Source organism: Crinia signifera, chromosome 7 (genome assembly GCF_055691185.1).
Source record: "Crinia signifera chromosome 7, ASM5569118v1, whole genome shotgun sequence".
Lineage (NCBI taxonomy): Eukaryota > Metazoa > Chordata > Amphibia > Anura > Myobatrachidae > Crinia > Crinia signifera.
The window spans coordinates 138,024,628-138,040,905 of record NC_139223.1 but is presented as its reverse complement, the minus strand read 5'-3'; the positions used below and the strand labels follow the sequence as shown (position 1 = coordinate 138,040,905).

The 16,278-nt window shown below is 41.4% G+C and overlaps 1 protein-coding gene across 4 annotated transcripts in view; it reads right to left on the bottom strand.

Annotated features, from left to right (window-relative positions):
* LRP1B (LDL receptor related protein 1B) overlaps positions 1–16,278 on the bottom strand; it is a 1,445,580-nt gene that overhangs the window by 229,174 nt on the left and 1,200,128 nt on the right. For all 4 annotated transcript variants that reach the window (XM_083153866.1, XM_083153869.1, XM_083153867.1 and 1 more), the window contains exon 52: positions 14,835–14,963. In XM_083153866.1, coding sequence (XP_083009992.1) covers positions 14,835–14,963 — 129 coding nt within the window. The remainder of the gene's footprint in view (positions 1–14,834; positions 14,964–16,278) is intronic.

Here is a 16,278-nt window from a genome sequence, read left to right as displayed (position 1 = left end):
AGGAACACAGTAGACTTTACTAGAGAAATGTGACTAAAAATTGGTTCCCCCAATTCTTTTGTTTTCATAAATATCCTATATGTGGCCCTAGTGTGCACGTTGACCAAACCACAGGCTTCATAATAGAAGGAGCACCTACTTGATTTTGGAGCCTCCTTTTTATGAGATTATTTTTTAGGCACCATGTAGGTTTCTAGGCACCATAAGATGCTAAAAGTTAGGAACCCCCCCACAAGTGACCCCATTTTGCAAACTACGCCCCTCAGGGAATTCATCTAGGGGTATAGTGTACATTTCAAACCCCCAGGGGTTTCACCAATTGTGGTACAACTGGGCAGTGAAAATGAAAAATTAATTTTTTTACACAAAAATGCAGATCTGGCTCCAAATTTTTCATTTTCACAAGGAATGAAGGAGACAAAGCACCCCAAAATCTGTGCTTCAATTTCTCCCGAGTACGGCAATGCCTCACATGTGACCAAAAAATACCATTTGGGTGCATGGCAGGACTCAGAAGGGAAGGAGTGATTTTTGGATTTTGCAGCTCAGATTCTGGTGGAATGTTGGTGGGTGCTATGTTGCATTTGCAAGACCCCCGAAGCACCAATACAGTGGAACCTCCCCACAAGTGACCCCATTTTGCAAACTACACCCCTCAGGGAATTCATCTAGGGGTATAGTGTACATTTCAAACCCCCAGGGGTTTCACCAATTTTGATACAACTGGGCTGTGCAAATGAAAAATTACATTTTTTACACAAAAATGCAGTTCTGGCTCAAAATTTTTCATTTTCACAAGGAATGAAGGAGACAAAGCACCCCAAAATCTGTGCCCCAATTTCTCCCGAGTATGGCAATGCCTCACATGTGACCAAAAAATACCAGTTGGGTGCATGGCAGGACTCAGAAGGGAAGGAGTGATTTTTGGATTTTGCAGCTCAGATTCTGGTGGAATTTTGGTGGGTGCTATGTCGCATTAGCAAGACCCGCGAAGCACCAATACAGTGGAAGCCCCCCACAAGTGACCCCATTTTGCAAACTACACCCCTCTGGGAATTCATCTAGTGGTGTAATGTACATTTCAAACCCCCAGGGGTTTCACCAATTGTGGTACAACTGGGCAGTGAAAATGAAAAATTAAATTTTTTACACAAAAATGCAGTTCTGGCTCAAAATTTTTCATTTTCATATGGTATGAAGGAGAAAAAGCACCCCAAACTCTGTGCCCCAATTTCTCCCGAGTATGGCAATGCCTCACATGTGACCAAAAAATACCATTTGGGTGCATGGCAGGACTCAGAAGGGAAGGAGTGATTTTTGGATTTTGCAGCTCAGATTCTGGTGGAATTTTGGTGGGTGCTATGTCGCATTAGCAAGACCCCAAAAGCACCAATACAGTGGAACCCCCCCACAAGTGACCCCATTTTGCAAACTACACCCCTCAGGGAATTCATCTAGGGGTATAGTGTACATTTCAAACCCCCAGGGGTTTCACCAATTTTGATACAACTGGGCTGTGCAAATGAAAAATTACATTTTTTTACACAAAAATGCAGTTCTGGCTCAAAATTTTTCATTTTCATAAGGTATGAAGGAGAAAAAGCACCCCAAAATCTGTGCCCCAATTTCTCCCGAGTACGGCAATGCCTCACATGTGACCAAAAAATACCAGTTGGGTGCATGGCAGGACTCAGAAGGGAAGGAGTGATTTTTGGATTTTGCAGCTCAGATTCTGGTGGAATTTTGGTGGGTGCTATGTCGCATTAGCAAGACCCCCGAAGCACCAATACAGTGGAACCCCCCCACAAGTGACCCCATTTTGCAAACTACACCCCTCAGGGAATTCAACTAGGGGTATAGTGTACATTTCAAACCCCCAGGGGTTTCACCAATTGTGGTACAACTGGGCAGTGAAAATGAAAAATTACATTTTTTTACACAAAAATGCAGTTCTGGCTCAAAATTGTTCATTTTCACAAGGAATGAAGGAGACAAAGCACCCCAAAATCTGTGCCCCAATTTCTCCCGAGTATGGCAATGCCTCACATGTGACCAAAAAATACCAGTTGGGTGCATGGCAGGACTCAGAAGGGAAGGAGTGATATTTGGATTTTGCAGCACAGATTCTGGTGGAATTTTGGTGGGTGCTATGTCGCATTAGCAAGACCCCCAAAGCACCAATACAGTGGAACCCCCCCACAAGTGACCCCATTTTGCAAACTACACCCCTCAGGGAATTCATCTAGGGGTATAGTGTACATTTCAAACCCCCAGGGGTTTCACCAATTTTGATACAACTGGGCAGTGAAAATGAAAAATTACATTTTTTTACACAAAAATGCAGTTCTGGCTCAAAATTTTTCATTTTCACAAGGAATGAAGGAGACAAAGCACCCCAAAATCTGTGCCCCAATTTCTCCCGAGTATGGCAATGCCTCACATGTGACCAAAAAATACCAGTTGGGTGCATGGCAGGACTCAGAAGGGAAGGAGTGATATTTGGATTTTGCAGCACAGATTCTGGTGGAATGTTGGTGGGTGCTATGTCGCATTAGCAAGACCCCCAAAGCACCAATACAGTGGAACCCCCCCACAAGTGACCCCATTTTGCAAACTACACCCCTCAGGGAATTCATCTAGGGGTATAGTGTACATTTCAAACCCCCAGGGGTTTCACCAATTTTGATACAACTGGGCAGTGAAAATGAAAAATTACATTTTTTTACACAAAAATGCAGTTCTGGCTCAAAATTTTTCATTTTCAGAAGGTATGAAGGAGAAAAAGCACCCCAAAATCTGTGCCCCAATTTCTCCCGAGTACGGCAATGCCTCATATGTGACCAAAAAATACCAGTTGGGTGCATGGCAGGACTCAGAAGGGAAGGAGTGATTTTTGGATTTTGCGGCTCAGTTTCTGGTGGAATGAATGGTGGGTGCTATGTGGCATTAGCAAGACCCCCGAAGCACAGTGAAATTATGAACCTAATAATCCATAGATGTGTGGTATATTTTAAAAGACTCCTTTATACATAGGCCGGGTTTGTCGGGGCAAGTGTCACACTGGAAAATAGTTTGCTTTCTTATTCCCTTTTTATAGCAAACTTTGCACCTTTTTTGTGTCCTGCCCTTTTTTCCAGTGGAGGGGATTTCATCAGGAAAATGCTGCCCTGGTACAATACGGGGGCCAGTACTGGAAGTACTGGGGCCCTCTGCCTGCTGGTTCCCAAATATTAGGCCCTTTATGACTTCCTCTTGAAAGTGCATAAATGTCCCCCTCTGGCTGGTAGAACGGAATAGCACGTAAGCGTTATACAGTGCCATCTGGATGATATACACGGCCAGCTTCTTGTACCAGATTTTTGTTTTCCGCAGGGCACTGTACGGCTTCAGTACCTGATCTGAAAGATCCACTCCGCCCATGTACCTATTGTAATCCAGGATACAATTAGGTTTTGAGGTGTGGGTACTGGTACCTCGTACAGGGACGGAGGTGGTACTGTCTCCGTGAATTGTTGTCAGTATAAGGACATCCCTCTTGTCCTTATATTTGACCAACAACATATTTTCGGTGCATATTCCCCTGCTTTCACCCCTTCTCATTACTTGGGCAATGTGCGTTTTTGGGAGGCCTCTTTGGTTCTTGCGCACAGTACCGCAAGCTGCTGTACCTCTTGAACCAAGGGCCTTAAAAAGGGGGATGCTGGTGTAAAAGTTATCCACATAGAGGTGATAACCTTTATCCAGGAAGGGGTGCACTAAATCCCAGACAATTTTTCCACTAACACCTACGAGGGAGGGGGGGCATTCTGGCGGTTCAATTCTTGAATCCTTCCCTTCATATACCCTAAACCTGTGAGTGTACCCTGAGGTGCTTTCACACAGCTTATACATTTTTATGCCATACCTTGCCCTCTTACTGGGAAGGTACTGGCGGAATTTAACCCTTCCTTTAAAATGTATAAGGGACTCGTCTATGCAAATGAATTTATCTGGGATGTACATCTCTTCAAATTTGGCACTGAAGTGATCAATGACCGGCCTGACTTTGAATAGCCGGTCAAAGGTGGGATCATCTCTGGGTGGGCACTGTGCATTATCGTTGTAATGCAAAAATTTAAGGATTAACTCAAAACGAGTCCGGGTCATGGCCATACGGTAAAGTGGGGTGCTGTACAGAACATCTGTACTCCAATATTGCCTAATTTCTGGCTTTTTTACTATGCCCATATGAAACACCAGACCCCAAAACGTCATCATCTCTACTGCATCTACAGGGGTCCACCTAGCAAATGATGACGTGGGGTTTTGAGCAATAAACTGCTGGGCATATAAATTACTTTGGTCCACCATTAAATTTATAAAATCATCAGAGAAAAATAATTTAAAAAAGTCAATTTCTCTGAGACCTGTGGAATCAAATTGGATTCCTGGGATGGCCAAAAACTCAGGAACCTGGGGCTCAAAATTGTCTGGTGGTGGGGTCCATACGAGATCAATTATTGGGGGAGGGGTCTCAGCTGCTCTACGGGGGCGTCTTTGAGGGGGTCCCTCATCACTAGAGGAGGAAGAGGAGCTTAAGATGAATCCTTCAAATTCCCCGCTTGCCTCACTGGCTGTGTCAGAGTCAGAGGCAAGCATGGCATATGCCTCCTCCGCTGAATACATTCTTCTGGATGACTGGGATGACATTTGGGATGACATTTGGGATGACATTTGGGATGCCATGTTTATTTTTGTGTTTCTGGTAGTGAAATGTTTCAACACATGTATAGTGTAGGGGGGGTACAAACTTTATTTCAATGTAGTATGTAGTGTGTAGTGTGTATGTAGTGCAAAAAAAAAAAAAAAAGGTCCTGCGCCAAAAATTGAGCACAGATGTTGGTCAGTAACGTCCGTCACTGAACAGCGCTCAAAGGCAACAGGAATTTGATCAAAAAAATTTGATCAAAAAAAATTAAAAAAAGACCCCACAGCACCCTCAAAAAAAAAAAAAAAGGTGATCAGTGATGCGACACTGATTACCAGTGAGGGGCAGCAGGTGCACAACCTTTGCAACTGACAGGTATATTTAAAAAAAAAAACCCTGCACCCCCAAAAAGTTGCTGATCAGCACAGATATACTGATCAGCACAAAAGGGGGGGTAGCAGACACAAAATATAGCACTCTCTGTCACTATCTCTCTCTATCTCTCTCTATCTCTCACTATCTTTAACTATCTATCACTCTATGACACTGCAGCAGCAGCAGCACTGACAGTTATATATATAAAAAATAACCCCTGCACCCCCAAAAAGTTGCTGGGGGTGCACAAAAGGGGGGCAGCAGACACAAAATATAGCACTCTCTATCACTCTCTGTCACTATCTCTCTCTATCTCTCTCTATCTCTCTCTCTATCTATCACTCTATGACACTGCAGCAGCAGCACTGACAGTTATATATATAAAAAATAACCCCTGCACCCCCAAAAAGTTGCTGGGGGTGCACAAAAGGGGGGCAGCAGACACAAAATATAGCACTTTCTATCACTATCTCTCTATCTCTCACTATCTATCACTCTATGACACTGCAGCAGCAGCACTGACAGGTATATATATAAAAAAAAAACCTGCGCCCCCAAAAAGTTGCTGATCAGTTAATTTATACTGATCAGCACAAAAAGGGGGGGGGCAGCAGTCAGTTGCACACGCAGTACAGCTGTATATATATAAAAAATATATAGCACAATCTGTCACTATCTCTCTATCTCTCTCTATCTCTCTATCTATAACTCTATCACACTGCAGCAGCACAAAATATAGCACTCTCTGGGCATTATTCTGCTCGGAGCGGCCAAACGTGCGTACGTTCGCCATTACCGCACGCTAGCCGTACGCGGCCGTTAGGGTTAAGTCCACCCACAAATCAGCCGCTTACGTACGGGCAGAAATAACGTAGAAGGGGAGTGGCGTACAAATGAGCGTACGGCAACGTACGCGGACGGGCCAGCCCTTGCACTCCGACAACAGGCGTACAACTGAGCGTACGGCGCCGTGTACGGCCGTCTTTCCTCCGTCTCCCCACCGACTTCTTGCGGAGATCTGAGCGTACGCCAGTTTGCACGGACGGGTCCCTATTGTTTTCTATGGAAAACTCAGCTTATGTCACCGCTCGTGAGAGTGAGCGTACGTCCGTGCACGCTGGCATACCCTTCACATATATGGACCTGCAAATCTTGCCTCTCAACTACTAATCTGACAATTGATTAATTAATCTATTTGTTATTCACTTATTGTTTTCTATTAACTCAATTGTCTACCTTAATAAAGACCTAATAAAACTACATTTGAACCCTCATTACATGTATATTTGTTATGTTCTAATGTGGCATTTTAATCACTATCTATGTTAGTATTAGAGTGAACACGTTGACACATGTCGACTTGTGTAGATTGAGTGTGCTACTGCGTAAAGTCTATGAAAGCACGTAGTGAATGTGTCTGTTTAGCAAATACCTACCTTAGCGTATAAAAAGATTCTTACCTTAAATTAAACAAACCTTTAAATGTGGAGAAGTATAGAAACATAAGCTTCCAATGTGTTTGCGTGCTGCATGTGTGGCTTGCAGGCAGTGAAATCATGGTTTGGAGTTAATAGACTGCAGCATTGCTTATTACATTCAGGTGTATGTGTTTGAGTAGTAATCAGCGTTAATTAGCCAACTCAGGCGCACGCTGGCATGCGGTATCTGTAGGGGTGGTTTTAGCTGGCGGTTGGCGGCCGCCTGTTTGGTGTCCGAAACGAACGGTGCCTTAGTCGATCGTGCGGTAGTAGCACCGCTCATTTTTGGTGCACACCCCCGTGTACGCCCATATTTACGCCCATTTTCCCTCATTATTTCGGCCGCTCCCATCAACACGCCCCTATGCCGCCCCATTACCCGTACGCTCGCGTACAGGTTTTTTCGCACGTTGAGACACCGGCCGTAAGCGTTGTGGAGTGTTCGCGCCGGCGCATTAGCGTATCTGCACATGCGCAGATCGTAAAAAACCCCGGGACGTACGCGTACGGCCCGGACGCTCCAACCAGAATAAGGCCCACTGTCACTAGCCCTCTCTATCTCTCTCTATCTCTCTCTCTCTATCTCTCTATCTATAACTCGAACACACTGCAGCAGCACAACACAGCACAGCACAACACAGGAAGTCACAAGAAGTAACAAGATCCAGGAACGCTACAAGCAGTGATCAGGTAAGTGTTTGTAAGGATCAGGTCAGTATATCGCGGCAGATAGGCACGGTGACCGCACTGCACGCAATTCCAGACCGGAATGGCGTCTGCAGTGCAGTCACCGTTAGTTTAAATCACCCTCCATGGCTGTGATTGGTTCGTCGGTCCGACGAACCAATCACGGCCTTTGGGGGCGGGTGGGGTGAGGTGGGGTGACACCAGTGTCACCCTTACACCCCGTGGTGATTGGTGCTGTACTTTACAGCACCAATCACCACCGATCCCTGTGTCACCGGCGAACGTTATTCGCCGGTGACACAGAAAACGCTGTAATTGGCTGTTCACACTGAACAGCCAATCACAGCGATCGCCGACGGGGGGGCGGCATCGCAGCCCCCCCTGGGCATGCAGGGACATGTCTGCTGTCAGGGACAGCAGACATGTTTAAACTGTCACCGCGTCTATAGACGCGGTGACAGTTTAAAGCCATGACGTACATTTACGCCATGTGTCGGGAAGTACATCCCGGCCATGACGTAAATGTACGTCAAATGTCGGGAAGGGGTTAAAATGTCAAAATAATAGCCCAACTTCCTGTTTGTATATAAGTACAGTACAAACCAAGTGTGATTTATTTACTGTTTAAAAGTAAAATGTGACCAGCTAGAAGAGTTTTTTAAATAGCGAAGGGTACATTATTTCTGTTCTTTGACTCCCACTCACTCCTGTTAAATATTCTGCACATCTAGAAGCTATGTGCATTGGAGAGAATGCATTAAATATTTAAATAGCATCATCACCTTACTACATTTTTTCGGATTCTTAAATATGCATCTGACAGTAATACCTGCATAAATTGAATTTTTTTTTCACAGCATTGATATGCTAGGAAAAACATGCTGAACCTTTTTTATTGGCACAGCTGTACAGGCAGCACTTATCTCTTTATACATTACTCATAATAAATACAGAAGTGGCAAAAATGACTGTTCAATCTATACCGGTGGTATAATTCTGTGTTTCCACTAATGAATAAAAGTGAGCTATAACGCAGGTGTCAACATTCCCTCCGCTTAAACATGGATGTCCTGGTACAGAGGCATCCTCATAAATTATGCTGCTGTTGCGCCAAGTAGCCTTTTCAGTACGCCTGGGCCCCTGGCGAATCATCTTTTTTCTCTTGAATGTACATCTTGGTCTTACAAATTAAAAAAAATCAAATGTGACAGGACCGCTAAACGAGAGGGCACTAATTAATTTCAAGTGTGACACTTCAACGTGTACATCTATGTACAAGTAAATCTAAATCTGTATATGAAGTGCATTGACCACCACTTTTTTGTATGCAAAGTATAGCTCTGCTTCAGATGGGGTTTTCCAATTTATAGGCAGAAGCTTTTGCGTGAGGGTCAGGGGCGGAGTCATACAGCATTTGTCCCTGTTTCCCTGGCATGGCTCGCTAAGGATTGCGTTGCATACAGTACCTTGGCCTCCCAATGTTCCCTGTGAATGTAAGCCTGCATAAGGTTAGGCTTACTCAAGCCTGCAGTCACAGGTGAACAAGATGATCAACCTGAATTGTGATCGCATTGCAGTTTAAGCAATCGCAAATGCAGACAGTAGGTGATATGAACCGCCAAATTTGTTATATTTCATTTAATATATCCACTATTTGGAAATAATCTTTTTAAAGTTTTTTTTTTTTTATAATTTACAGTAGAGTGAGCCATTTCTTGGATTTTTATTAGTATTGGCCACACAAAGCCAAAATACCTCACTTTCATAAGCATTACAAATCTATTTGGTTGGATAGCAATGGCTAGACCCCTTATGGGAATGAACCTTATTGATAACATCAGTTAAAACATAATAATATAAATAATAATAATAATAATAATAATAATATAGCCCTTTTCTCTCAATAAGACTCAAATAGCTTTACATTTGAATTCATATAAAAAACACAAAATACAAAATCATATATCACCATTTTATCAAGTTGAATATGAAAAATAGTGTCATCAAAATATGTTGAAAACCGAACATACCTAAACATTGCAGATCTGAGTAGAACAAAGTCCAACCTCAAATAAAGTTTGGGGATTCAAGCGGACCAAGGGCCTTATTCGAGTTCACTCTTTCAGACAAAATCCTTCTTAGATGGACAAAACCATGTGCACTGCAGGGGGGCAAATGTAACTTGTGCAGATCTAATTAGATTTGGGTGGGGTTTTACTTCAAAGTGAGATCTATATTGCAGTGTTAAAATAAAGCAGCCAGTATTTACCCTGCAAAGAATCACCAAAAAATCACCAAATCTATTTCTATCTGTACATGTTACATCTGCCCCCCTGCAGTGCACATGGTTTTGTCCATCTAAGAAGGATTTTGTCAGAAAGAGTGAACTCGAATAAGGCCCCAAGTCACTAGTAGGGTCTTCTCTTGATTTTGGAACATATATTTAAATACCAAAACTCGAGATTTGGATGGCATGTGCTGTAAGTCCCTCCCTCATGACTGTGGGTGCCTTTTCACTCAGTGGAGTGTATGGAGAGGTGGGCAAAATTTACTGGAAATGACTGGCATTAAATGTTATAAAAAAATAGGGCTAATTTTTATTTAGCTTTTTTAGATTTTAGCTGTTTTTATAGAAACCCAGATTCAAAAACAAACCCAAAACACTTAAGGGAGTTGACAAAGCCAATACACAATAATGATTTAGAACTAAAACCAACACAGGGGAGATTGTGCACACGTCTACTTTTGAGTTGAACATATCTTAAGATAAAAAAAACAGCAACATTTTAATTTTATTTTTTGGTATAAAAATGCTGGAAACATCGGTGTCATGGAAAATCATGTATCGAAAAAGGTGGATTTGAAAGAAAAAGTCTAAATTTATGGAAAACATAAAATCAGGGAATGCAAAATGTGGGATGAACTGCTTTTTTATCTTATCACTGCAGATAAATTGTTGAACAAACTAGGTCGTGATTTCCAGTCCATCAAGGAATTCTAACTGTAAACCAATCAGCCCATGCAGGGACAAACTAAGATTAATCTGTAGGCATCTACATGTATTTCACATTTGAAGTCAAGTGTGTTTCATTTCATTACTGCAACAGCTTTTGGGTTACGCATCACCTCAACAGAGTAGCATTTCACAGGCTGTCACTCAAACATACCTAACAATTAAAAATGGAAATAACTGCACATAGACTATTTCTGCTGGATTCACTGCAAATGAGAGGATACTCAAGTTGAATTTAAATTGAACATGTCAAACAAATTTATGATAATAAACTGTACAGCCTGTAACAAATTTGTTTCCAAGAAATATGAAGAGATATTTATGGATAAGCAAAATAATTCTATGTTGGATTTATTTTTTACTAGTGGAATCTTTTGTTTTTTCGAGCACTCCAGGATGGGTACATTTCGGTGATGGCTGGCCTGTCCTCATTATCACACTGCACATATAAAAGGGCCAGAGCGTCAGTCTGACCTGGAATTTTTCACTGTGCTCCACTGTTCCTCAATTTAATACTGTCTATATATCAGAATAATATTATTCCAACCAGCCAACTATTTGCTCCCATCCCAATGTACAGTGCTGTGCACTTCTACTGCATAGCTGGTGACAGAGGCTAAGACAGAATTGCAGCACTAATTTAGTTGGATTTTTCTGTTTGCATCTCAGGAGGTGTGTGAGCAAAGATCCTCTAGTTGGGCTTAAAAGCATAGTCAATTGGATAACTCCTTCACAGTGCGGCAGATGTGTCCTTCTACGGCTTTGCTGCATATAGCAGCTTGCTGTAAATAGAAGCACAATGCAAATGCATTGCAGCATGCCCTGTGGTCCTACATCACAGCCGGCTCCCATTAGAATAAATGGAAGGCATGCACATGCACACATGGGTCTCTTTGAATTGAATGGCATAGCAGGAGTGGCTGGACGCCCTTTTCACCACTATGATGGGACTGGTGTGCTGAGGAAACATCTTTATTCATATAGGGGTGAACTGAATTGCCCCAACACTGTAAGCACAGACTGATACAGCATAATATACAGCACATACAATACATTGGCATATATTCTCATTTTAAAGTAACACCTTCTCCAATCTTCCCGAACTCTACCAGATCCACCAAACCCTTCCCAGCAATATTTTAGCTTGGAATTTCACCCCTTCTCTAAAACTGTAATATTTGGGAGATATTGTCACCAACAAGATTATATTTCCACCTTTGACCTGGCAATGGAGGTGGTGGAAAAAGACTCCAGCAAATGGCTTGAGGTAATCACATATCTTGCTTCCAAGGTAATAAACAACTACCCCTGTAATCTATAAGACCTACCGCCAACCATCTATATCATATAATCTTGAAGCCAACTCAATAGTAGATAAAAATAGTCCAACTTAACTTATAACGTAATTACCGATCTGCTGCTCAAAAGTAAGACAAAGACATTTAAACATAAATCAATGTATTTCCTTCAAGACAAATCTGATTGGGAAATGGGGAGTTAATCTTCCAGGTTACTTTTGTGAATCATGATTTAGAGGCCTATTAAGTTCAAGTTGAATAGTTGCAATACACATACAGAAACAATAGTAGCAAGTGCATCCAGCATTGCTGTAATCCAGGAGATCTCACTATATCTTATGCAAATAAAAATAGTATCCTGGGGACAGGATGACAGCGGTCAAAAGACCATACCCAACACACTGCTATGGAGAATCCTGACAGGGGCTCTGTTAGGAACCTAACCCTCTTCCCCTACTCTCCTAACCCTAGCCATCCCTTGGAGCAGACTTACCCTAAAACTCCTGCTGCGGGACATGCAAGGGGATGTGTTTTCATAACACACCCCCTCACATGGTTTGCGAGGGGATACAGCGGGGGGTCGGGCAGAGATTCAGCGTGGCGACACCAAACCTGCTCAGTAAGCTGCAAGCTTCGCAGCTTACCAAGTAGCTCAGAATTTGGGCCTACATATAGTTAGTGATAGTGCCAGAAGTCATACTCCTTATACCTGTAGATAAGGGGCCCAAAAACCCCTCTGCCCACTTGTGCATAACATTGGTGGCAATGTTAGCTGCCAAAATAGCATGATAGGGTCTCTAAGAGACATCTGCATTTCAGAGCATCTATCCATTGCACTGGAGCAATGTTGTACATGTCCAGTAAGTTTGGTATCTCCAACTCTTTTATAAATGGGGTACAGTGATGAATATGCTCCGTAATGCTCAATTTTTACAGTAGTTTAAAAGGAGATAAATTACATTATAGTCCTGTATATTTCTCAGAGGACTCATAACAAATCTTCACTGATGCATAATATTCTGTAAGAAGAACCTGTCTGTTCCATCCTCCTGGAAACCATCATGGTTTATGGCATCAGACAAACCTGATCTCATTTCTTATCATTGGGTTTAACAGCGTGACTCTCCAATCTTTCAACATAAAATACATCATTCACATTATTTGTTCTCAGCTGAAACACACATACTGTACGCTGCACAGGTCAAATATAAGATAATATACAGCAAAAAGGAGACCGTAAATAAACCTAAGCATAAGCACATCAAAGAGTGTATTTCACCATGACCATATCTCCCATAGTTCGGAGTGATTTGGCTGATTTAATGCAGCCGAGTACACCAGGGCACGGTGTTCATGCTACTGCTCTATATGTTTGTAGAAATGCTTCATGTGGACTATCCAATACACCTTATCTGTAGGACAGTGCAGCAGCCCCTGCTGTAAATTCTAAGGATATTAGACGTCATAGAGGAGATCTGTCATCAGATTAGGGCGCATGGCTACAGGATGGCCTTACACAGGTCAAGGAATTCTGGGATAGTTTCCAATATCTGCGATAGTTTGTAGTAGGCTGTCATTTCTTATAACAGGCATGGTTTTTTTTTAATGGACACTGATATGATGACATCATCATGTTATTATTATAACTTTTTTAAGTTAAGAATATGGAATAACAGATAAACATAAAATATGCAACATTTAGCATTTAAAATTATGTTGGGTTACGATTAAATCTAAACCTAGTATAAAAAAATGCTGACAACAAATATCATCATCATCAATTCTGAAAGCTGCACCAGACTATCGAATTGGTAAAGGTGTGAATCCTTAAAAAAGTATATAAGTCTTAATCAGACATATCTCTGAATGGTGCGGTTGATTTGCCTCTTCATGCTACTACTGTGCTGAACTTGGGAGAGCTTGTGGCCTACTTTAGCAAGAAAATTAGGCGGAGTTTATGTGGTACAAATAAACTCCGGTCCACCTGTAAATCAGATCCTATAAATTATAACACCAGATTGTACAGCTCAAAACAATGCTATGTGTAGATATTTAGACATATATTTGTATCTTACTGTTAATATCAATTTTAAATCATTAATAATTTATTAATCAGGAAAATTTTCCATCAGCATATGTGTGGTATCTTGGGTGATCAAGAAAGAGGAAGCATTAGCTATTCATAATATTATCAAATGTGTGGTTGATTTGGCCACAGATGTTGCAAAGATCCAATGAATCCAATATGTATGTGGCATTAAGCGGTTCTGTAAAACAGATCTTTGCATATATGGGTACTGTCATGTACATGTCAAGTGCAAAATCAGGATCTCTGGGAACTATATATGATTCAGCTTTGCTATCATTCTTTCACTTACAGCTAAGTAAACTTACCCACTGTAGACATTATAATTCTGGGTGAAGAGCTCTCTTATTTTTAACACAGTCTTGGAGTAGGGAGCTGCACAAAGAAGAGCTATCATATGCAGCTAACGAAATGCCTCCTCAAGTTTTCAATATTAAAGCAATTGGCTTAAGACTTTTTATGATACTTCTTATTTTTGTATGCAATTGCATAGCTCCAAAGAATAGGCTGAGAAATTCTATCCGATAAAAATTTGAATGCAATAGGATCCAAGTGCTGCATCTGAGGTCAAAGCCTTTGATCACCATGACGATCATTGGTTGGGATTAGTAACGGTTATAGCCACCTGCCAGCATGTGTAAGCTGAAGCTTACATAGGCTGGTCAAAGGATCCAAACACCAGTATCTAGGAAGTCTGTGTCAGATGATGCAGACCCTGAACCTGCCACATCATCAAAAATGGGAGTGATACACCCATGTTTTGAAGAGCAGAACCGGTACCCCTCCCAAATACCACAGCACATCAATCATACTCCAGCTGACAAGGTGCTGTGAATAAAATCACCTGTTCTCCACATGTGCAAAAAGGGTTTGGAGTCTGCGCAGGCCCCCAAACATCATATTTCCACTCTAACAATATTTATTTATATATTACAAAATTAGGAACCCTTACAAATATATATTGAAAACTACCGGGAAATTCCTGTTTGCAGTTAAAGTCCTATAAACTATATATAAGTAAAAGAAAACATAATAAAGAGTATTATGCACGCCAAACAAGTGAAGATTGTATTGGATTGACCAATGCATAGTGCCAATCAGATACTCATACCTTAAATTGGATGAAGACAAATACAGTTGCATTGATGACTGTGTAGCCAGCATTACATTGACCCTAAACAATAATGTAGAAACATTAGTCACTACTTACCACAGCCAGCAGTGGATAGTTCATCACTCCCATTTGGGCAGTCTCTTTCTCCATCACAAAGCCAGTGGAAGGGAATACAAGCATGGGACCCAGGGCAGCTAAACATATCGGCAGCACAAGTCAAAGAACCTAAATGACAGATGAATTACAGTACTGTATTTTTGTATATACCCTATAACTCCATGTTTTCATCAACTTAAGGCACTTTACATAGCATTCAAGAGTTAAGACGATATTACAGCAAAGTTAGGGGTATACATATGGGGCGACTTTTACTTATTTTCTAGGCAATCTGTCTGCTTAGCAAACATCGGTAAGCAGAATCACCGCGAGTGTATGGGGATGTACTTTGATCTGCTATAGGATTTAAATGCAGTACAGAATATCTGTAAAGACTAAAGAGGATATCTCATAGATGTCTCCTATGTTACAGAATGTGCCAGAGCAATGGAAAGAGACCTTGCATCTGTTTTCAGAACTTGACTCCTGTAGTTAATAACGTTGTGTTATCTCTCTCTTCTACATGGAAATAGCTCCCAAACTCAGAAGGGGGATCCATACAGAGCCCCCTCACAAAGTGTGCTTGCTTGTGCTAACCTCACACATGCCGAGTAACGCTATTAGAGCAAGGTCTGTCGTCTTTCCCAGACAGTAAAAGCTTTAGGTGTTAAAGGGAAAGCTACTTATCAGAGCAGCTGTCCCTGCTAGGGGCAATGACAAATAGCTCTACATCCCATAACAAAATCACAGCAAATAGCGGCAACACAGAACGTTATATTTCACAGCATTTATATCATATTAGATACATAGGGTGAAATTTAATAGGATGAGAGATTCAGAAAGTTAGAGATTTGGTAAGAAATCTCCAGTTTTTTTAAAGCGGCAATCATTTACACTGCAAAATCAAACTGGTTTTGCAGTGTAAATTATTGCCGCTTTAAAAAAACCTGGAGATTTTTTACCAAATCTCTCACTTTCTGAATCTCTCATCCTATTAAATCTCGCCCATTGACTTCTATATACCATAAACTTTTCATGGAGAGTAATGGTAGGTTCATAAAAGATTGAACTGCAGTGTAGGGGACATTTGAATATGTAAGTATGTGGAAATTGTCCATATTTAATGACATAAATAATACATGAAAGTAAAATGATTTGCGGTTTAGAGAGAGCATTGATGGTATGACAATATATGTCTGTACTCATTGCATTTCTCTAACACAGTATAAATTCACACCCAACATTACTAATGTGATCACAAGTGCAGTTTTGAAGCTTTTATGGCCAATGTATTAATGTTACCATAAAATGAGCTTCAGTGACCAGTCCCAACTAGTGTAGTTCCGGCAGAACGATTGGGATAGTCCCTTCTGTCATGATTAAGATCCCCAAGGTCTCATGTTGTTTTCATGGGGATTAATAAATCAACTTTAATTATCATTGA